Genomic DNA, 23060 nt, shown 5'->3' with positions numbered 1-23060 from the left:
AACTCAAGTCAAAAGAATCTTTAGATACCTTAAAAGAACTTCAAATATAGGAATTTGGTATCCTAGAACTAACAATTTTGAATTAATAGGCTATTCTGACTCAGATTATGCTGGATGTAAATTAGACCGCAAACGCACAAGTGGTGGATGTCAACTACTAGGTCCATCACTTGTCAGCTAGTTTAGTAGAAAGCAACACTATGTTGCCCTATCTATAATTGTGTTAGAGTATATAGCTATAGGTGAATGTGTCATACAACTATTATGGATGATGCACACCTTGAAAGATTTTAATTTAAATCTTACAAATGTAAAAGTATTAATTGACAATATTAGTTCAATTAACTTAACAAAAAATTCTGTGCATCATTCAAGAACTAAACACATTGAAACTAGACACCACTTTATCATGGATCATGCCACTAAAGGAGATATTGAACTCAAATACATTGAGTCCAAGTCTAATTTAGCTAACATATTTACCAAACCCCTACCTGAAAGTGAGTTTAGTAATTTACGTCGAAAATTAGGAATGTGTTTAATAGACTAGGATTCTTTAAATTGTTTTAAAAAATGGTTGTTTTTAACTTCTAGGGTAAAACTTTTATATTTTCAAAATTTTCCATTTTTAGAATTTCAAAATCAGTTTTAGCCTTAGAATAAGTCAATCCTTTAGAAAGCATGTTCCTATAGGGCTAGAATTTGAGCATCTCACCAATACACTAGGACTACCTTGTTTGTGATTATTGAACATAGAAAGGGGTGAGATGCATAGACAGATTGTCTGGACTTAAGATTCTTATTTCAGTGCATCGATAAAAGTCTGGGCGTTAAATACAAAACACATATCAATCAGGTTAAGTTATTCAGTTTAGTCAAACACTAACTGATTATAGTTGACTTAACATGATTAACCAAATGAAAGCTGCTATCCTTTGATAGACAGTAAGTAACTAAATTGGTTAGACAATTTTTTATGTCAAGTTCAGGGGGAGAATTAATTATTTTTCATACTTATTTTGAAATTAGTTTTTGAAAAATATTTCCTTAAAAATATTTTAAATCAAAATTGGATTTGAAAATTAGATTTTACAAACTTAGTTTTAAAAACTAGATCTTACGTGGTTTTTGAAAATTAGATTTTACAAACTTAATTTTGAAAATTAATTTTATCCCCTGAGTTGAAATTTGGATTTTAAAAATTTGACTTTAATAATCTCACTTTTGTAAATATGGCATATTTGAAAATTAGCCTTTATAAAACTTATTTTTAAAAATTATGTTTAAAAAGTGTTTTAAATTTGCAAAGTTTATTTTGAAAATTAAGTTAATTTTGTAAAATTTATCTTTAAAAATTACTCTAAAAATTATAAAATTATCTTTCTAAAGTTATCTTTCTAAGTTAACTATTTTAAAACTTAGTTGTTTTTTTAAAAAAGCTAAAAGCTAAAGTTTAAAGTAAAATGTTCTATATTTTCTACTTTAGACTCCCCCAAATCAATCTAACTTTAATTCAAATTCTTTATTGCATTTTCTTTTACTTCCTTAATCACTTATTTTTTCTGTGTTGTATTTGATGAATGTCAAAGGGGGAGGGTTAGGTGGTTTAAGTTAGTTAAAACAATGAAATACCAAATATAAGATAAGACTAACTTAAAAACCTTATAATTGCTTGTTTTACTTGCATATTTTTCACTAACTTAACCCAAATTGTCATTGCATCAAAAAGGGAGAGATTATTGGTGCAGTTAACACTAACGGTCTAACTCAAGTTTTGATGAATGACAAAGTAAGTTAAGTTAGTTTCATTGTAATCTAACACTTTGACCAAGTGTGCAGGAGAAGTCCAGCTAGGTCGATGGGCCGATCGGATAGCTGGCACGAAGCCTAGACAGGTCGACGACTGACCATATGTCTGGCACGAAGCCCAGGTAGGTCGACGGACCGACCGGATAGCTGGCATGAAGCCCAACTAGGTCGACAAGCCGACCGGATAGCTGTCACGAAGTCCAGACGGGTCGAAAGGTTGACCGGACGTCTGGCACAAAGTCTAGACGGGTCGAAGGGCTGACCGAACGTCTGGCAAGTAAGTTAAGGTAAGTCACTGGAGGGAAGTGACGGTGAGGACGCGTTCCCGGAAAGGGAACTTAGGCGCTGGTCCAACTTAGAACCATTTCAGAACTCTAAGTTGAGATCTTGACTAGATTCCAATCTTAGTGAGATGAAATCTAATTAATACTCTTTTTTATTATAAACTGAGTTAACATTTTATTTTGCAGGATATATAATTTACATTTGTGCTTCGGACTAATGTTTTCTTGCAGGTTACTGGAAAACATAGGTCCGGGCGCCTGGAAGGGATCCGGGCACCCGGAACGGATCCGGGCACCCGGAACGGATCCGGGCACCCGGAACGGATCCGGGCACCCGAAATGCAAATTCTATCCTCAGCACCGCTTCGCCACGTGGAGTTTCATGGTTGGTTGGGCTACGCCACACTCCAGGCGCCTAGAAGGGATCCGGCCGCTCGGAACCTCCTATATAAGGAGGGTGAGCCCTGGAGGAAAGAACAACTCACAACAAGATCTTTCAACGCTTGCTCTACTGTGTTGTGCTCCTGCGACACTGCAAAGCTACTCCGACAACGTGTTGCCTTTTATTTCTTTTACTGTTGTCGGTATTTCTTTTCCAAAGTTCTTGTACCTTAATTTTGTAATCACATTTTCGAACTGCTAGTGGATTAGCCAACGAAAGCACTCAACATGAAGTAGGAGTCGACGAAGACTTCGAACCAAGTAAAATTAGTTGTGTTAACATTGTTCTGTTCTCGCTTTTATTTTTCCGCTATATACTCGATTTTCTACGATAAATTTTTAAATCGATATTCACCCCCTTTACGAATTACTCTATCGAACACCATGTTAAGAATCATGGTCTGAGAATCCACTAAATGCAGTACGTATTTATCTTTCATGCTTTCATTTTGTATGATTCTATCAAGGAATAATTTTTTTTAGAAGATTAAGAAATTATTTCTATACAAGGTGTCTTTCGAAAGCATAAAGTTATCTTATTGTTAAAGTTATCACACACCACCGCTTAAGCAACAGGATTACTTGAATGAAGCATCTCAAGCATCGCTAGGAACACTTGAATATAAGGAACAGAAAATATGTCAAGCAAACCTCCCCAAAACAAAGAATAGTTGATGGTGGAATGTATTTGGAAGCCACAAGGATAACTATGTTAAGGTGTCAAACATGTGGGATGGGAATAAACTTCCACGATGTAGAAAACATTTTCAACCGCCGTTTCCATCATCTCATCATTCAGTTTCTGGAGCTGAAGTTACATTGTGAACATCTTTGTTTGGTTCACCAGTCTCAGAATCTCGCGGGAGAACATCTGTCAAATTGGCAACGAGGTTTGGCGCATCAGGTTTAGAGCTAATACTAGAAGATTGTGGAGTTGTACGGCCATCTTCAACTGTGTCTGATATTGTTTGCAAACCAGTAGAATCGACAAGGCTAGCTTGAATCGCAGCTTTGAGATCTTCCTCTTCATCGTCAGCTATACTACCCATTTCGAGAGATGTTGATCCTCCAGTGGAAATTTTCTTTTGATTGAATGTCTTTGCTATAATGTGTGCATCTTCCGGAGTGAGCCATTGGCCAAAGACAGTTGAGCTGTCCGGTAGGATTGGGCATTCTTTTGGGAAGTTACCCTTAACCAAAAATATACTCCAACCGGAATCCTTCAGGGAATCTATGTAAGCTGATAAGTAGAACTGAGAAAGATGCTCAGGTGCTGGGAGAAGACTATTGAAGTTGTACCATTCCCCATTGACTTTTCGAATACAAAACCAATGGTCATGCAAGTGGCATATAAAAGCATTCTCAAGCTCCGGGACAAACTGAGATTGCTCTGCTACAGGCGAGTTAAGAGGGATAACTTCAAGATCCCAAATCTCAAGAGCCTTCTGCAAAACCTGTCAAGGGGATTCCAAAATCAGACCCCAAAAAAACAAAGATATGACACGAGGCAAAAAATGATTCACCGCAGTGAAAAATGAAGTGAACTACCAACACTAAATACATCATTCATTGTTTATATTTTTGCATCTAGTCACACATTCACCACTCTCTTATTATTCTTAGAGCATTTGCATCATGTAGATGCGTGTACGGCATATATATGATCAGAATCAAAGACTAGTCAGAATTCATTGATGAACAGTCAGCTAAGATATAATTCTTTTGAATATCTGGGAGATGAAGTATGCCTATCAGTATGCCTTCCTTCCTGAAGCACAAATTGTGTACCACTTTTCCAAGTGTGACTATAGAAGATGTCACAGAGTTCTCCATGTAGAGGTTGCATCTATATCAGCATATGTGGAGCACTTCCTAATCCGTGCAAACGTATCAAGTGCTTCAGTGTTTATACACCACTCACTTGAGGTATATGTGATACTGGTTTCATACAATATCACTGAAAGCATTAGTGATTTTGTCCTCCTTAGTAATGTCCTTCCACATAGGTGGTAGTTTCTTGATGATTGAGGCCATCGCAAATGACTTACTGCATTGCATCCCTTCCACATGAATCCCATGCAAGATAACTTGAATTCCTTGCACCTGACTCATCATGGGCTTGACTTAACCATTTTGAATTTTAGGAATTTACCAAGTATGATTTTCTTCAAGTTGGCATCTTCTAATTTGTACTTATTGTCAAATGAGTTACAAAAAGCCTTGGTCATCTTTGATTTGACTATATGCATTGTATAAATCAGTGTCAATCCTATTCAAAATGTAATTGTTGAACAGGAAGTCATGGTCCTTCTCTGCCTTGACCTTCCATTCAGGAATGTAAATCTCAGGTTCAGGCATCATTGCTGTAGAAGAATGAAAGGTTTAAGTGTAGTGGGATAGAACATATTTTGTTGCCAATGCAAGGTCAGTACCAGAGAATTTCACTGGCCTCTCTTCGAGTCGTGCTCATCTTTAAACCTTTTATATGTCCTCAGCAAAGTCGAAACCTTTCCTAGGATAAATGTAGGTGCTCATAGAACAATAATGATTTACTAATGGAGACTAGTTCAGCTTTGGCCCTAGTATTATCCAAGGTTGTCATTTGTAGCTACTATTAGCCCTAACAAATATGATTGAGCCATTATGATTGAAAATATTTGACCTGGCAAAGGAACAAAGTGTCATAAATTTGCTAGAGTTCAACAATTCATGACATAGTTCCATTTCTAGCCTCCTCTGCTCCCCTTCTCCCTCCACGTATTCATACTTGACCGATTTCAAAAGTCAGCTTGCTTCATCTTGCAGCTGAGTGCCTAGCCTTCACCAACCTGTTGCACCTCGTTTCCCTTTGAATACTTTTTACCACTAGTCATCATTGTAATCTTCATACTACAAAAGAATATAATTGAGCATCGGCATACAGGTGCAAGAGCCTTCTTTGGTCAATGGATTACTACACCAAAGCAACCAACCAGACATATATTTATTCTGCATGTTAAGCAGTGCTCCATCTCAGTCAGGTTTTTATTCATGATGAGAAATGAAGGATAACTGTGTATGTAATTTTTGTTAAGGATTCAGATGCAGCATCACCACACCACTTTCGATCCTCGTTAAAATCAGATCCAAATAAATATAAACCCATTAATCTTGAATCCTACACAACTACAAAAGATGAAAAGCATCTTCACTATAACTAGAATATATTGGAAATGAGGCCACAGAAAAATCTCAAGGGTCAAAATCACTTACAAGTCATGTCAACACGGTAAAAGAGCAACCTCTTTATAATATGCCATTGTTCGTTCTGTTGGCTAATGTGTAGCAAAGTAATAGTCTATTTTCAACCAAAACAAGGAATCAATTATCATTTCCTTGTAGCATTGTGTCATCTTAAGAGTAAATTAATATTTTTATGATCATCACTATTTCTGTTTTACAATGTAATATTGTCCAATTCAATGTGATTATGTGAATACCACTGGAACTAGCATGGACAGACTACAAACAGTTTCACAACATTAAGAATTTCTGTGAACAATAATATGATAGATGGTTAAGTCCTCTGGGTAGATTCCTATACAAGGTCAGATAGATTACTCGTCTAAGATATCCAGAAAGACTGCTAAGTAACATTACATTGGCTAATTTTTTGCAAGAGCCAGGAAGACCTTTCTTATGCAATATTCATTTGGCAATTAATAAGGGTCTTGCAAAGGTTAGTAGCAGAAAGAGGCTCCAAATACTTATCTTTTTACCTATTTTATTGCAATATTTCACTAACAAAACTACAGTGGATAATATATTAAAAAATAATGTTAATATAAAATTTACTAGTAAATAAATACGTTATACACATAATTCAAATTAAAAAAAAAACTTCAAATATCTAAATCATCAAAATCTTCATCATCTTTCTCAATCATATCATTATCATCACCGGATGTTTCAGATTTGTATGGTTGAATCTTCATCGGTTTTCTAAGACCAAGCGCCTTGAGGGCATCTGGTGCCTCTCACAAGGCGCACACTTAAGGCGACGAGGCACAAGAGGCTCGCCTAGGCGCAACGAGGCGAGCGCTTTTAATAAGTATGGGTGGATCGAAGTTTGCCAATGATAATTCTAGATGAGATAACTTCTGCTGAGGAAAAGGCAAAATGTAATTGTGTCGATCTGATTTGTCATCCCACCTAAAAGTCAAAGTTAACCCGTATAGATTACATTATCTAAGATTCTAATTTAAGTTACATTGACAATTTAGATTACAAAGTATAAAACAAAACCAAACGGTCCAAACATGGAAATTAAAATAACTAGTTGCTATATTACTAAGAATCTTGTAAGATGAACTCACAAAAACGCCTTCAGGTTTATTTGTTATCTCTCATCCTGCACCCCACAAGATCTTATCTGGTAAGATTTCCATTTATATAACCTAATGTTGTACAAAAAAGAAAAGTAACAGGGCAAAGAAGACGACTAGGGGAAAAAAAGGAAGAGCAGGTAAGGAGGTTTTGAAAAAATGTGGGTCTCACTAACTGTTAAGCTCCTGCTTTTCCTTCATGTTATCCTGGCTTATTGAAAATGGTTATGCAGGAAAAGTAAAAGGAGAAAACAGGAGAAATAATCAGGAATGTAATATACAAGCACCACATAGAGAAAAGGGAAGAAGGGATTGTGCATGTGGGATGCAAGCCAGTCCCATCAGAGTTAGTAAACTATAGAGATTAGAGATGTCTACAGGGAACAAAGTGTCCATCTCCATTATCAATGTTCATAGAAGGAAATTAAAATTTCAGCATTCCGTGCAAATGCAATTTGACCTTCTGCTTTCTGAAATGTTTAATTTGAAATGAAACATAATCTTGAGAACTCCAATTAACCATAAGTCCCCAATGCTACCACAATTTTAGAAAGCAACGTTTTTATGCCACCTGATAATTATACTGTTGTTATCCATTATGCCCAGTTAACAGCTAAGTTCAAAATAGTTCCAGTCCACAAAGTTCATAAACATGGATTCAACCTTAAAAATGGTGCAGGAACCAAAATGAAACACCAAATGAAAATAAACTAATCAGCCAAACCAATTTTTTTTCCCTTTAAAAATACATGAGATTTTATTGGTAACATGGATAACCAAAAACATGAGCGAAAAATGAATCATGACAACAACGCCTGGGTTTTCAGTCTCCGTTGCTCTTCAAAATCAAAACTTGCTTAATTTCTATTTACGAATTAAAGTAAAGCAAAGAAGAAAACAAATTGAATAGGAATATGAATAGGAATAGGAATACGAATAGGAACCTGGATGCTGAAATCCCCACCCATCGATACATTGTGGGAGACATCAGAGTAGAAATCGCCAGACGAAGCGCCGCCGAGGCTCGCTCCTTCGAGCATCATCTGGCGCTCCCTTTGGTCGAGGTCGGACGCGAGGGCGGCGAGATCGAGCTCTGAGAAGAAGGGCCCTTGGAGAACGGTGTTAACGCAGTGGACGGCGCAAAGCTTCGACTCCTGGATCTCATGGTAGAGAAGCCCGCCATTGCTGAGGCCTGCCATCCCTTCACAAAACAGGGAGAAAGGAAACAGCCGCAAGCCCGCAACGAAATCAGAGCAATCGCCGTCTGTCTGCCCGATCTCTAAGATGGAATTCGACCGATGCGTCGCTAGAGGTATAAGAAACGTCTCCTGTCACCGCGACGAGTAAATGTATCGCTACAAACGCACGCCGAACCACCACACTACTCTCAATTAGGGTTGTAAAATGAACGGAATATTTACTGAAAAAATTCACTGTTTTTACTTTTCAGTAGTTTGGAAAAACTATTTTTTATTTTTATTTAATATTAAAATTTTTAAAAAATAAACAGCAATAAGTCGACTTTGTTTAATTTATATAAAATTTAATTATTAAATTTTAATTTATTAAAAATAGCAAATTAGATTTTTGATATTTAAATAGCAACGCAGATTTAAATAGCTTACGCGAAAGCACCCCAAAGGGCACACTACAGTTCGAAGAACTGCAGGAGCTAAAATGCAACTAAACCGGCAGGTGTATTATATATATATCAACAACTCTATTAAACTAAAATCCATTTTGATGTGTAATGAATTCATCGTGCATTATGATGGCAATGGCTATGATATATGTAGCAAACTTTTACAATTATGTACAAGGATTAATCAATCCAAATAAATTTACAATCACAAATAAACAAATGGTAATTGATAAGTAGATGCATAAGAATATGAAAACACATACATTATCAGAAACAAAATGCTAACAAATATACTAATGTATAAAAACTCTTAAATAGACGTCATTATTTCAAAAACAATGTTTAAAAGGATCCAAGGTTGGCTATATGATCTGCCCATTAGACTAAGAAGTTTAATCCTCCCCCGTTAATTATTAGAACTCCAAAGAGTGTATCTTCAACTAGCATTCTTATATTAACAAAACTCTGATAGGGAGAATGGATCAACATCACCTCTATAATCAAAGAAGAAAGTAAATTTGGTTTGGCTAGACAATTAATAAGAAAACAACTAAACAAAAGTGGTTGTCACATCAGAACAAAAGCTTCACGGTGGATCAACTCAGTTTCAATTCTTTGGAATTTAGCAGATTGCAAAAGGATATACTAGACATGATGATATAAGTAGCAAAAGGATAGAGTGCAGCAGATAGCTATACTAGTTTCTGAAACAAATTCCATTTGAATCGACTTAAGGAGATAAGCAATTGACAACAGTAGAGAAACTTAAAGATAATCCATCACTAAATTCAGATCTCCATGTCAAAATGGCCTCCCAAATCCTACATAGTTGGCACAGTGGCAAAATAATAGTAGTAAGTAACAACAGAAACAAGATTAATGCAGTGATTGTAGTTCCAAAGCAATGATATTACACAGCATACCATAGAAGAAAAATTTTTCATGCAAAAGAAAGAAAAGAGCAAACATTGTTATTATAGAAGTCATTTTTCAGTTATTAGCATCATGTAGGTCAATAAACTGCAGGTAGAAACACTCAAAGGACATATTGCAGTTGAAAAATTGCAGAAGCTAAAAGTAAGAACAGTATAACGTTAAAAAATTTATTTCGGGAAAGGTATTTGGCTTCAAGTTCCACAAATAGGGCTCTCTCCTTGCTAAATCATTCTCAGAATTCGAATGAAACAGTTTTAAGGTGAACTTGGTTATCCGTCCAAGAGATCGGTGCCAAATTGTGGAAGATGGAAAATCTGAAGCAGTGAAGGCAAATAAAGAAGGTTTAAAGAAAAATCAAGAATTCTTCCCTTCGACGTGTTCTTCGGTATTCTGATGATCGGAGGCGGCGGCATCAGCATCAGAAGCAGCAGCGTCGAGCATAGCCTCCTCAGCTCGGAGGATAGGCTCGTAGTATTCGGCGTGGGCTTCCATGCACTTCTTCAGAAGAGCGGTGGCCTCAGAGCATTTACCGACAACGTCCTCCCCGAGTTTCTCCGCTTCCTCCACGCACTTCTCCCACGCGACGAACGTTTCTTTGCAGCCGCCGCCTTTCATGAAGAGGCAGAAGCCGCACTCTTCTTCTTCTGCATCCTCCCCCTCCACCTCCCCCTCTCCTTCTACTGCCGTGATCTCGCCCATGTCGTCCGCGGCCAATGTCGGCGGATCGGAAGCACCCAAGTGGCTCGGAACAGAGGAAGCGTAGGTCGACATGAATTCCAGGACGAAGAAGGAGGCGGTGAAAGGGACCGGGTGGGTTTTCTACATTTTTTAGGGTTCTTTACCTTTGGCTGACCTGTGTGGGTAGGCGGTGGAGGTCCTTATTGTTTTTTATAAGAATACAGAGGCTTCTTTTGTAATACAGGTTTTGTATTATAAGAATTCAGGGTGTTTTTTTTGCAAGTTTACATATCAATCGGCATTCAGGATTCCCGCGACCGTCCCCGCGATGAACGACGCGCTTGCGGCCAAACTCCTCCGCCTCAACGCCGGCAGACCGGCCCTCGTATGGCGCCTCTTCCGGCAACTTCTCTCCTCCCCTGCTAGCTCAAACCCTTCCATCCCAACCATTGCCTCCCTCTCCCGCCTCCTTGCTGCCTCCCGCATGCTCCCCGAGCTCCACCAACTCCGTCTCCTTCTCCTCCCGCGCCGCCCTCCCGACGCAGCCCATGCTGCCGTATCCTCCATCGTCTCCGCCACTGCCGCTTCCGGCCTCATCGAGGAAGCCCTCCTTCATTTCCAATCCCTTCGCTCCCACTTCCCCTCTCACTCCCCCTCCCTCCGGCTCTACAATACTCTCCTAAACTGCTCCCTCCACCTCCGCCGTCCTGACCTCGTCGAGGTGATCTACAGGGACATGCTACTTGCCCGCGTCCCCCTCGACACTTACACTTTCAACATCTTGATGTCCTCTTTGTGTGATTCAGGCCACCTTGTGGAAGCTCGCCAGTTGTTCGATAAAATGCCGTCCAAGAATTGCCTCCCCAATGAATTCACCTTCGGGATTCTGGTACGTGGTTACTGTAAACTAGGGCTCTGTGACACGGCACTTGAGCTTCTCGACGTAATGGAGAGGCAGGGATGCTTGCCCAACATAGTGATCTATAATACACTAATATCTAGCCTTTGCAAGGAAGGTTTAGTCAGCAAAGCTGAGAATTTAGTCGAGTGCATGAGGAAACACGATCTTCTTCCTAATGTAGTCACTTTTAATTCTAGGATTTCTGCTCTTTGCAAGGCAGGCAGGGTTTTGGATGCTTACCAGATTTTCCTGGACATGCAGGAGGATCAAGAGTTGGGTTTGCCTTTGCCAAATCAAATTACATTTAATCTAATATTGGATGGGTTTTGTAAGGCAGGCATGTTGGAGAAAGCCAGGTCCTTGGTAGATTTGATGAAAGGTAGGGGATTGTTTAAAAGCACAGTGAGTTACAATATATGGTTGTCAGGGTTGGTGAAGTGCAGAAGGCCTCTAGAGGCTCAACAGCTGTTGGTATATATGGTCGAACAGGGTGTCGAACCTAATTTATACACATATAACATTATCATTGATGGACTTTGTAAAGAAGGGATGATCATTGGTGCTAGATCAGTGATGAGTTTGATGAGAAAGAATGGATTGTCACCAGACACAGTCACTTACAGCAGCCTGCTTCAATGGTACTGCACAAAAAGAAATGTATCAGGGGCTATCAGAATTCTTCACGAAATGGCCAGTAGTGGATGTTTTCCTAACTTTTTTAGTTGTAATATACTGTTGAAAAGTTTGTGGAAAGAGGGCAGAAGTTCAGAGGCAGAGAAATTATTACAAAAAATGATTGAGAAATCTTACAATCTAGATATTGTAACTTGCAATATCATCATTAATGGTTTATGCAAAAGTGGTAAGTTGGATAAAGCAGTTAAGATTGTTAATGGAATGTGGCAGCATGGAAGTGCAGCCTTGGGTGAACTTGGAAATGCTTTCCTTGGTCTGATAGATACTAGTAAACACAATAAATGTTGCCCTAATGGGATCACATATTCCATTTTGATTAATCACTTGTGTAAGGATGGAAGATTGGATGAAGCTAAGAAGTTAGTAATTGAAATGCTTGGGAAGAATATTGCTCCAAATTCTCTTATCTATGACACTTTTGTAAATGCCTATTGTAAGCAAGGAAAAGTGTCATCGGCTTTTAAGGTTATAACGGACATGGAGAAGAAACGGTGTCCGCTAAGCACAAAAACTTACAACTTGTTGATTTGGGCTTTGGATAGAAAAGGCAAGCTAAATGAAATAGATGTTTTGATAAATGAAATGCAACAACAAGGAATTCAGAAGGATGTTATAACTTATAACAACATGATTCATGCCCTTTGTGATTGTGAAATGGTGCGTAAAGCTGCCTCACTTTTAGAGGAGATGCTTCAAAATTCCATTGTTCCTAATGTAGCTTCTTTCAGTCTATTGATTAAGGGCTTCTGCAAGATTTCTGATTTTAATTCAGCACGGGATATGCTTAATGAAGCTTTAATTGCATGTGGAGAAACAGAAATTCTCTATAGCGTAATGTGTAACGAGTACTGCTTATATGGAAAGGTGTTAGAAGCCAAGGAAATACTTCAAATAGCTCTAAACAAGGGGTTTCCTTTGAGGTATTTCCAGTACAAGAATCTTATCGAGGGCCTTTGCAAGGAAGACAAGATAGATGATGGGCACAACTTACTCAATGCTATGATTGCTAAAGGTCATCTATTGGACCCTGCAGCATTTATGCCGGTAATTGATGCAATGGAGAACAGGGGAAAGAAACATGAGACTGATAAGCTTTCCGAGAAGATGATGGACATGGCAGCTGCTCATCATGATGGATCTAAGGTTTCTTTAACCGGTCATATGTTGGGGGAATCAAACTTGATAATCCAAAAACAAAAGAAAGATGTTTCCTCTAAAAATGAATGGCACAATCTTCTACACAAGTAAGTAGACTGTTTTATCTATTACTTTTCATTGCAAGGAAATTCAAGTGTCATAGTTGATGAAACATATTGCATATTTGGGTTTCTTAGTTCTACTTCATATATGATGGTTTTAATGAAATTGTTATGAGGTTTTCTTAATCAATCCTGTATGTGCAGAGATGATGGAAGTGGAATAGCATTGAAAGTTTTAAAGAGAGTCCAAAAGGGCTGGGGTCAAGGAAGTATCACAACCCCATGAATGCAGGATATTGATTCATGGATGAGTGGGAAAGCGCCAATCCATTTCAATTGTTTTATCAATATGAAAAGTTGGCCGCCCCATTTTCATATTTGATTCTCTCTGACTTGGACTGATCAGTTCTCATCGAAGCCATCCAAATCAAGCTTCAAACTGCTTACCTTGACCTCGAGATGTTTTGTCACATAATGGATCAGTTGTGACTAATCTAATCTTACAATCTCATTCAGGTATGTTTTCGTCATCCGCTAAGATAGAGCATGTAGTGATGGGTGGATGCATTGCTCAACTCTAGTTGACGATGCACTCTTCAAGATAATGAGTTTGATTATAAAAATGCTAGTTTTGTGTGATACAATTAACACTATTAATAGAGAAGTTGTCAATTACCATAGTGCTGCCATGGCTTTTGCTTAGTGACTGATCTATTTATTGTGCCAACACCTTTTAGTCTCTCATGAGTTTTGATGTGCAGGTTGACTTGAATCAAGCGAAAGATGACGGGCATGTGGGTCTGAGCATAAAGTTGTGCGCTCAAAAGGGTATCATCAAGCTTATAGAGGTATTCAAAACCTGAAACTTATTTTTATGTAATTTGGAAAGGATGTAATTGCATGCAAGTATCCTACCTATGTTGAAGTTTATAACCTAGGAGCTCATATTAGAAGGTCAATCATGTTATTTCCTTTTGTAAGTCTCAAATATCAATAATTGAAGGATTCTTTATGTTTGAATTACAAAATCTTGAATCTATACGTGTAGACTTAACCAAAATCAAAGTCGAGTTGTTAAGATACTTTAGAGAGGTTTAATGCTCAAAATGCTATCATCTGAACACTTCGAAGGTTGGTCAAATCAAATATTTGTGAAAGAGAGCTTTAGCGTGAGTAAAATTACTGTCATGATCCTTCTCCAAAGTCTCATAGTGGGCACCATTGCTTGAGATTTTCATTTGACAAAGCCTCCCCAGAGCCCAAAACTCGAATCTTAGGACCTAAGAGCTTCTTTACTTATTTTATATTCTATATGTAAAACTGTTGATAGTTTTTATTGCTAAAAAATTTAATCCTCGTGCTCAATGTTAACAATCTAACTTTGGTTAACGTTTTTAGTTACAAGATATTTAACTCTATTTTCTGTTGCTAATTGTAATTTTTCACTACGAATTATTAAATTCCATCATTGTTTGTTTACTTTAGCTTTAAGTTATTTAGTTGTATTCTCAGCTATATCTGTTTTACACACTGCTTGCATTTCAAACACAAATTGAATTACTAGGGCAAATGAAATTGTCAACTAACCAAACCACGAAGTACTACAAATTAGCCACCACACGACAAGCAACAAGAAGAAAGGTAGGCCTTACCATCCCGTCCGCACAACCAAACTAAGCTCAACATCACCAACCACAAAATATCGTCCCACAAGAGAGCAATCCATCTAAAGAATTATAGGCTACCGCACAAGCAAAATGTTAAATAACTTGAATGTAATAACAGTTGACAACTTTATCTTTATCTTTGAGCCTTCTAGGATCTCGCAGTTCGTCCTTGTAGATCTAGAAGCAAGAACACCGAGGGTGTCAATGACAATACTTTCAATAAGCATAAGCATAGCAGTTCAAAAACAATATAATATAGAAGTGACAAGTATATTGAAGTTTAATATACAATTGCATGCACATGAAACACCGAAATATTGCATGTAACAATGGAAATCACTCAACTATTATATAGAGCTAAACAAATTGACCATTCGTTCTTTATTTAGTTGAATTGTGATTTCAGGTTGCTGCATTAAGTAGAGAAAGCATGTTGATAAGTTTGGAAGAGCTCAATGTAAAAGCATTTGAGTTTGGTACTTGGAGCACTCTGTAAATAAGAACAATAAAATTAGTCTTGATCAGATTGTGGATTTTGTAACATAAATCCACCATATTTCTCTAGCAAACAGAAAAATATAAGCTAACCTGTAATATCAATCTTCAAATGCTCACAAATAATGTTCAATCACGGAAGCAAAAGTCGATCGACAACCTGATCCAGTGAGTCCACATTCTTCCTCAATACTTGTCTTTAGCAAATGTTAAGAATTAGACTGAAAATAAAGGAAGTATGAAACTACTATATACATGCAACAGATATTCTTCATTTGAAACTATCTGGGTTTGGTTAACCTATGATTATATATTGATCTAATAATAAAGATACAGACAGTTATGTTTTTGATTTCATGATACTTGAGAATGTAACATTTTTCACATATTGACCTGCATCCAGCAGTCTTAATAGGGCAGGCATTTTATCCATAAGCCAAGAGAAATACAAAATGAATCAAGAGCATAATATGTGGGGATGATGTGGCTAGTGCTGCTGAGTTTGGCACACCACCAGGATGCACTACTTTTTCATCCTATGCTAGTCTAGTGGTTTAGGAATGAAAAAGTTCCATAAAGGTACAAATTTATACTCCCAACAAAAAAGTAATAAGAGATGACAGGAAATAACTCCTCGCACAATGTAAAAACAAATCCAAAAAATATGGTTTTTTTTTACCTTGATAAATGCTAACACATACCATCACAAACATAACGAATCTATAACTGAAATGAACACCTTTTGTCTTACTAGGTTGCAATGGACCACGACAAATTTAACATCAATGATGGTAGCAATCCTTCCCATTTGATAAACACATTATTTTCTTCCACTATAATAATCACACTTATTAGAGATAATAGATTTTCACAATCTCCTAACTCATTTTCTCTATCCATAATTTGTATGACCTAGATAACCAACTTAAGAGCCCCCATGAGTAGCCGAGTTGGTACTCAGGTGGTAGAGTTGCTTCATTGGCCAAGGGTCAATTCCCGCAGGGTCCATTCCCCTGAGGATTAAATGTCCTCCTAATTAGGAGGCCGCTCGGAACCATGATTTACCTCCCTTCATCTTGCTGTGGGGCAAGCAATGAAGGGCATTCGGGGTGAGCGAAATTACCTATTTGCTTCATAGATAACTAATTTAAGAAATTGGTGCTTTACATCTCAAACTGTTGCAGCAACAACTACAAGGACACATGAAAGAGAACATTTTGTCAAACATAAACCCAATCATAAGCTACTATCAGTAAAAGAAATAAATAGATCAATTGCTGAAAGATCAGAACTATAAGACGATACTAATTTCTAGAAATATAAAAAGATGAGAATAACAAGGATACAACTGCAATGCAAGAGTTTCCAAGTTCCTCATTTCCTCATGCAATCTGAAAAGAACAGAACATTTCATTAACCACTAGTACACTGATAATCCAAAGTAGTGGAGCCACCAAATCAGAAGAAAGATTTTATTTTTCATATTCAATCTATGGTCACTGGACTCACTGCCCAAAGAGTCTAGATTTTGTTTCGCCATAAATGGAATAAAAGAATTTTTATTTTATAATGTTTTTGTTAACAGGAAATTTTAAGTTAATTAAATTACACTCATCAATTAGCACAATAGATCTAAGGCACTACAATGTCACCTCCAAGCACAAATAAGAAAAGGTTAAGGATTGCATTATGCCTTGACAACTAACAAACAAAATGTATAAACTTACGATTGTGGATCTTTACTTATTGAAGTCACATGTGAAAGGAAATAAGTAAAACATGGATCACTAAAATCATGCATGTAAAACATAGTAAACATTTACATTAGGAAATTACAATTTAATAAAGAATGGAAAGGAAAAAAGGGAAAACATATACATGAAAGAATTTTTCATGTGCCAAGGGTTGATATTCAAGGATTGAAAAAAAACTAATGATTAAATGTTTAAAGGTTTGATTAATCAAATGGCAAGAGTATATTAAGCTACTGAATAAGAAAGAACCTCAGGTATGAATTTATGTAATGATTGCCCTTCGTTGCGGCATCAAGCGCTGCAAATTAAGGACTAAAGATAAGAGTCATGGTTGGGCTGATCATGATGAAATAAAGCGTATTGATTCATATTGCATAGTTTAATCATCAAGTATGAGGAAAAAAAATAGCTGTACAAAGCAATGATAATGATGTCATGATCTTCCCTAAAAGAAATGAAAAATATAAAAGATTTTGCGGTTCACCTTTTGATAATGGCTATAAATAACAACAAAAAAGAGTAATAATATGCACATGAAAATTCTGCATATTTTTTTACCACATCAACTTAAAGAGATGTCATTGAAGAATATAAGATGCATATAATTCCAAGAAAAAGTTACTAATCAGGCTAAAAATAAAAAATGACTTGGTCTGAAGACAGATCATTAATTGTTCCCACAGCTTTTCCATCATGATCTCAGTGTTCCAGATCACATAATTCTCATATCATAAAAGAAAGGCTGGTATGCCCCCTCACTGAACTATAAATGACAGATTTTAATCCACATCTCTTAGGTATAGATTAATGGAGCCAAACGTAATGCATAAGGCCTCCGACATATGGTGTTAGATTTATCTTTTCAACATATATTGTGTAAGGCATTAGATTTTATTCCACTTCTAAGTGACACAATAAGGGTACAACAAAACAAAAACCATGTTATCTAAGAAATCATTCAGTTTGTGTTCCTATAAAATTTATTCCAAATAATAAATTTAATGTTGCATGATGGACGAAATAGTTAAGATTATAGGAACAAACAAAAGAAGCATTGTTGTATTAGGCAAAATGTGAAGGAGCAAGACCTTCACTTGGTATTTCTCTAGAGTAGTTTTTTTTTCAGATTAAGATAACTAAGTGCCACTTTAATTTCTCTAACAGTTATCTTTTCATTAGTACTTTGTTCTTCAAGTTGGGAATGGTTGATTTCTATGCTTCAACATGAGGAGACCACTTAGACATATATGTGAGCATCTTATTCAATCATTAATGATGGTACATTCTTGATATTATAATTTGGAAGTGGACAATGTCTGATAGATTTAACATTCTATAAAAGAGTGTAACTAAAATTTAAATTATATGCAAGGTATACCCAGGTACCAGATTCTTGTAGACGACCAACGACATCATTAAAGCACTGCATGTTCTCAAGTGAGGTACTAGAGGCCTGCAAATCATGCATATTGTCAAGGACAAAAGCCATTATGAGTGAATGAAAAAGTTCAGAGGTTCTCTCCAAAACCTAAAGAGAAGGGTTAGGCATGGTTCGGTTAACCAATTTCATAGGCAAAACCAAACCCAAATCAACCCAAAACCAAACTGAAATGGTTTGGCTTGAAACAGAACTGCAAATTTCAATTCGGATCTGGTTTGGTTTTGTTTAAATCAGATTTTTTTTTAAAAAAAAAGAGATCACAATGGTACATACTAATTAATAAGCTACTTTTAACAACTACTAATCATTATAGTATCTATTGATCATCCTGAACAATAAAAAGAACATAAGCAATAATCAAACACATGCCCACTCCTACTAAACAGAGTATTTTTGTGTTCACCTCAGTGGTATCCTTTGGCTATGTAGAGTAAGGAAATATAAAAGGGTTTTTCTTTTCATCATGGATTCTGATTTCTGAACTAAGAAAACTGGATAACAAGTTAATAAGTTAGAATTTATAATGTGACCATCTCTAACTAAATTCACATTCTGGCACAGAAGTGTCTCTGTCCTTTGGGACAAAAACTAATTTGAAGGCACCCCTCCCCGGTGACTGAGGGTGAAGGTAATCTTCATGTCCGTTTGATCCGGAGGGATTAATCCTTGCGTTCGAATGTGAGCAGTTAGGAGGATTAGTCCCACCTGAATCATACGGATTCTAAAGGCCCCTTCACATAGCAGCAGCATGAAAGAGCACTCTCAAATCGCGTCTACTTCGAACCCTTTGTTGCCGCAACCCTAAACGCTCGCACTAACCACGACCGCACGATAAGCACATGAAAACCCTAGATGGAGAGATATATTGACGTCAAATACAAAATAACTACTCAACATGGACGTTATACAAAAAACACCAAAACGATCCATGATTTCGAAAGGGATTCTATCCGTGGATCAGACGCCTCAATCGGAGAGAAGAGTTAAGGAATGAAAGACGTCATACCTCTGCCAGAACGAGACGGAGGGAGGAGAACAGGGAGGTAAAGCTCTCGGTAATGGCGACGGAATCCCTCTCTACGACTTCGAGCGCCTTCAGGATGTCGGCGAGAGCAGCCGCCGGCGGATTGCCATCTCCAGGGTTTTCATTAGGAGATCGCGACAAAACTACCACCCCTTGGCTCGTGGCGACGACATCAGCTGCCGGTCCTCTTTCTCTGACATCATCCATGCCGATCATTTTATAGTTCCATATTTGGGGAAGGAGGGAATCTGCAGATAGAACACAGATCGGTACAAAAGCAGAAAGAAAATAGGGCTGTGACTGGGAGGCTTTACCAAAGCCTGATTTTTAGTTTAAGTTTATTTATTAACAAATGGCGACGATTTTATTTAATCATTTTTACCATTAAAATAATAATTTTTAAAAAATGAATAGACTTTTAAGAATATTATAAAAAATAATAATGATCTTATATTATCATTTGAAAAACAAAAGAAAATTATTAAAGTGTTTTACTCAAATATTTTGATTGTCATCTAAGTAGTGATTAAAAAAATAATAAGAATTATATATGAATAAACTTTTAGGAATATCGTAAACTCAATGATTATATCACAATTGTTATATGACCATAAAAAGATTGTTTTAGTTTAAAAAAAAAACTTAATGATCTTTTAGTAATCAAAAGGTCACTAAAAGCCATTAAGGAATTTTGAAGAAAAAAACTGAATAACTTCTATATACTAAAATTTAACTTCATGCAATGTGACATACACCCAGCTGCCGTGTGAGAAACTTACCATTAAGTTCTCGGTTATCGGTTGATAGATTCGCTAAAGCTTCAAGACATGCAGATTTTACGCATCACCTGAAACGAGATGTTCTGAAATCATCATATACAAGACATGGCAATATGGCACAATGAAGAATTAGTAAAACCAAAAGAAACACCAACCATGATAAGAATTGAAATTACAAGAAATAAAATCAAATGTGAAATCGATGGAATAGAGGTGGGATCTTCACGATCCTGCTTAAGTACTTCCTCACCGATCCTACTTCACTTTCCACTCTCAAGATTATATTTCGATAGCATATATAACACCATATAATTTCCCCCGCTACGTTTGAGCAATACAATATTGCTACAACGGGACTTCTTCAAGAAGAAAAAGAAGAGACTTAATTTACAGGAAGCGATATGTTGTTGAAGGATCAAATGCTACTGCCACCGGTGTTCTTATCGACAGCAAGCAAGCAACGAGCCCACCTCTGTCAAAATTTTCAAGAACGTAACCGTCTTGCAGAAGTTCGGCCTAATCTCACACAAGTGTCTCCGGAACAGAGGACCCCGACGGCCGACCAGTTTGGGATCTCGACTCAATCTTAGCAGACAGTTCGGCTACGACGAGTCTGGTTAAGAGCAGCCCAGCTACCAAAGCTGCCACCATCAACATAGTGAACACTGCACTCCAGCTCCGGGTCGATATATAACCCGTTAGCAGAGGGCCAATGGCAGCGCCGACCGAGCCAGTCCCGTCGATGATAGCAGTCACGGTGGCCAAGGCTCGGGAATTGCCATTTAGGGAGCTATGTGTGCCCAAATCTGCCGACACAGCTGTTGTTATAAGTGCATAGGGCCCGTTGACAAACACACCGGCAACAAACATGAGAGTGATGTTCCACCACAGGGAGATGCTCCCGTAAATACGGTAGAAGAAGAGAGCAGGGATGGCACAGTAGATGAAACTAGCTGCGGTAGTTGCTCGGGCGTCGAGTCGATCTGAGATGTGGCCGGCGAGGATGCCGCCTGCCACACCTCCAACATCAAACAGCGTTGACAGTGTCCCAGCTGTCGAGTCCGACAAGTATCTTCCATTGATAGCTGCATATGAACATAGAAGCCTTGTTCGTTAGCACCAATGCTGAATTGTGAATGGAGTTTCTCAGAGTGACTACCTGTGTGGCTGATGTAAAAGGGGAGCCAATAAAGGAAGGTGTACGCCACCAATTTGGAGAAGAATAGGCAAAGAGCAAATGGTGCAACGCCAGGAATCCTCCATGCCTCAAGAAAACCCACTGCTCTTTCCTTCTCTTCCGAGTGCCCTTCCAAGAGAGGCTCTCTGATGCAAATATTCTCGGCGGATTTTGCAAGCCCGGTTTCGTCGTTCTCTATCCCCGTTTTGTCGGGACTAACAGGTAAGAAAAATAAGACCATCAGCCCAACAAAGGCGATGATGGTTCCAGGAACGACGAAGGAGTAGCCCCAGCCATACTTGAGCATGGCAGCAGCAATTAGCGATCCAGTTATGTTCCCTATTGAGGTGTGCGCATTCCAAATCCCCATGATTAGCCCTCTCTTCTTCTTCCCGAACCAATTCCCGACGACTGCGACCACTGATGGCCAACCAGTGGACTGGAACAGGCCGGCGAACATCTGAACCAATAGGAAATAATAGAAGCTGTGTATGTTGAGCCAGTAAGCAGCACCAAACAACGACGTGAAGATTCCAGTCCCTATCATTCCGAGCGTAAGAAGGATTCTCAAGTCAAACCGATCGCCTAAATGCCCGGCGAAGTACATTCCGGCCGAATAGCTCGCCAGGAAGGCAACATCGATTTGGCCAAGCAAGGCAGCGCCGTCCGAAGCGTCAAACGGAGCCCAGCCATTCTTGAGCCCTGGCCTGTGATCCGCACCCTGCACTCCGCCATGGAAGTAGAGCCTTGGCCAGTGGGAGAAGCCCAACTGGGTTGTCTTCGGATCCAGGACGCTCTTGACGATGCTTGTCGTCTTCCTGGCGGCGTGGTAACTTGCATAGGCCAAGAAGGTCAAGACCAGGACAATTGCTTGGTAGGTTGTGAAGGTAAACTTTGTGCCCCTAATGCGCTCCAAGAATCGAACACCTGCTGGTCTTTGGTTTTGCATCTTCCTTCTCTGTTCACTCTCTTCCCCAGCTGATCCCATCAAACCAATTGGACTATGCCTTATCCTGGAACAAGGATGAAATAGATGAACTCTCCAACTCGGCGACCACTCAACAGCTCGTCCGAAATCCAAAAAGCTAATAACTTGACACAAATTAAACAAAATTTCAAGGTTTTCACTCAAATCCCCAGTAAACCGCATGGTTTCCATATGAAATGAAAACCAGCCCCAATCGTTTCCCCGACATAATTTTCTCGTATAAGCCAGAATCAAATCCCTTACAATTTCCAACCCTAAATTATACTGCAGAGGATCAAAATCCCATCATACAATCCAGAACCAAAATCACACTAGAAGAGGAATAAATTCAAAGCATCGAATCAAAAGACGAATTAACAGTTGCAAGAGTGGACGATGAATGAAGAGGCAAAATGAATCATTTACCTGAGAAACCTTTTTTTTGGGGGAAAGATGAAGATAAACTCCGGATGCTTCTTCGAATTAAGTCGATCGGTGGATGGATTCTCTGAAGTCGAAGGTAAGAGAAGATGCGCGTGGAGGTGCGCGATTTTATAGCACACCAGGCTCTTGCGCAGCGGCATGGCAGCTAGCGTACTCCAATACCGAAATGACTCAGATACCCCTCGTCGAAGAAGGGGACGAAGGGCTTCCTCGACCATTTACATAGGTTGCAGGGCAACGGCATCAGATATTCTGAGAATATACCATAGGCATAGGATCGATTGTGCCGTGCAGGACTCCCAAACTCGAGTGGGGTCCAAGCTTTTGCATGAATGTGCTGACGTTTCAATCCCTCGTCTGTA

The 23060-nt window shown here is 38.3% G+C and overlaps 5 protein-coding genes across 5 annotated transcripts; 1 reads left to right on the top strand and 4 right to left on the bottom strand.

Annotated features, from left to right (window-relative positions):
- Positions 1–3099: 3099 nt before the first annotated feature.
- Positions 3100–10303, bottom strand: LOC121992138 (ataxin-3 homolog). The gene is made up of 2 exons (XM_042546299.1): positions 7843–10303; positions 3100–3988 (listed from the first exon to the last, which is right to left on the bottom strand). The coding sequence occupies exons 1-2, from the start codon at positions 8095–8097 to the stop codon at positions 3326–3328; spliced, it is 918 nt and encodes a 305-aa protein (XP_042402233.1). The 5' UTR covers positions 8098–10303; the 3' UTR covers positions 3100–3325.
- Positions 9831–10247, bottom strand: LOC121990804. Its single transcript, XM_042544870.1, has one exon. It carries the CDS (start codon positions 10245–10247, stop codon positions 9831–9833), a length of 417 nt encoding a protein of 138 aa, XP_042400804.1.
- An 88-nt stretch (positions 10304–10391) lies between the features above and the next one.
- Positions 10392–14280, top strand: LOC121992137 (pentatricopeptide repeat-containing protein At2g17140-like). The gene is made up of 3 exons (XM_042546298.1): positions 10392–12995; positions 13155–13466; positions 13712–14280. Exons 1-2 carry the CDS (start codon positions 10483–10485, stop codon positions 13234–13236), a joined length of 2595 nt encoding a protein of 864 aa, XP_042402232.1. The 5' UTR covers positions 10392–10482; the 3' UTR covers positions 13237–13466; positions 13712–14280.
- Positions 14281–14484: 204 nt separating this feature from the next.
- Positions 14485–19650, bottom strand: LOC121992135. Its single transcript, XM_042546297.1, has 6 exons — positions 19314–19650; positions 18253–18319; positions 17116–17164; positions 16459–16503; positions 15273–15309; positions 14485–14794 (listed from the first exon to the last, which is right to left on the bottom strand). Exons 1-6 carry the CDS (start codon positions 19545–19547, stop codon positions 14711–14713), a joined length of 516 nt encoding a protein of 171 aa, XP_042402231.1. The 5' UTR covers positions 19548–19650; the 3' UTR covers positions 14485–14710.
- A 620-nt stretch (positions 19651–20270) lies between these two features.
- On the bottom strand, positions 20271–22806 carry LOC121992134 (putative glycerol-3-phosphate transporter 1). The gene is made up of 3 exons (XM_042546296.1): positions 22681–22806; positions 21270–22300; positions 20271–21195 (listed from the first exon to the last, which is right to left on the bottom strand). The coding sequence occupies exons 2-3, from the start codon at positions 22273–22275 to the stop codon at positions 20633–20635; spliced, it is 1569 nt and encodes a 522-aa protein (XP_042402230.1). The 5' UTR covers positions 22276–22300; positions 22681–22806; the 3' UTR covers positions 20271–20632.
- Between the last annotated feature and the right edge of the window lie 254 nt (positions 22807–23060).

This window comes from Zingiber officinale, chromosome 6B, assembly GCF_018446385.1.
Source record: "Zingiber officinale cultivar Zhangliang chromosome 6B, Zo_v1.1, whole genome shotgun sequence".
Lineage (NCBI taxonomy): Eukaryota > Viridiplantae > Streptophyta > Magnoliopsida > Zingiberales > Zingiberaceae > Zingiber > Zingiber officinale.
This window is presented reverse-complemented; position numbering and strand designations above follow the sequence as displayed.

What these genes read in the sequence shown, in the direction of transcription:
- LOC121992138 (XM_042546299.1), bottom strand. Translation starts at nt 8,097, where the DNA reads ATGGCAGGCCTCAGCAATGGCGGGCTTCTCTACCATGAGATCCAGGAG. An exon ending in GTGGGGATTTCAGCATCCAG is followed by an intron (nt 3,989 to 7,842) that starts GTTCCTATTCGT and finishes TCCCCTTGACAG; the next exon opens with GTTTTGCAGAAGGCTCTTGA.
- LOC121990804 (XM_042544870.1), bottom strand. Translation starts at nt 10,247, where the DNA reads ATGTCGACCTACGCTTCCTCTGTTCCGAGCCACTTGGGTGCTTCCGAT.
- LOC121992137 (XM_042546298.1), top strand. Translation starts at nt 10,483, where the DNA reads ATGAACGACGCGCTTGCGGCCAAACTCCTCCGCCTCAACGCCGGCAGA. An exon ending in TGGCACAATCTTCTACACAA is followed by an intron (nt 12,996 to 13,154) that starts GTAAGTAGACTG and finishes CTGTATGTGCAG; the next exon opens with AGATGATGGAAGTGGAATAG.
- LOC121992135 (XM_042546297.1), bottom strand. Translation starts at nt 19,547, where the DNA reads ATGATCGGCATGGATGATGTCAGAGAAAGAGGACCGGCAGCTGATGTC. An exon ending in GAAACTCTTGCATTGCAGTT is followed by an intron (nt 15,310 to 16,458) that starts GTATCCTTGTTA and finishes CATTTGCTAAAG; the next exon opens with ACAAGTATTGAGGAAGAATG. An exon ending in ATGTGGACTCACTGGATCAG is followed by an intron (nt 14,795 to 15,272) that starts GTTGTCGATCGA and finishes TCTTGCTTCTAG; the next exon opens with ATCTACAAGGACGAACTGCG.
- LOC121992134 (XM_042546296.1), bottom strand. Translation starts at nt 22,275, where the DNA reads ATGGGATCAGCTGGGGAAGAGAGTGAACAGAGAAGGAAGATGCAAAAC. An exon ending in CTTTTACATCAGCCACACAG is followed by an intron (nt 21,196 to 21,269) that starts GTAGTCACTCTG and finishes GTTCATATGCAG; the next exon opens with CTATCAATGGAAGATACTTG.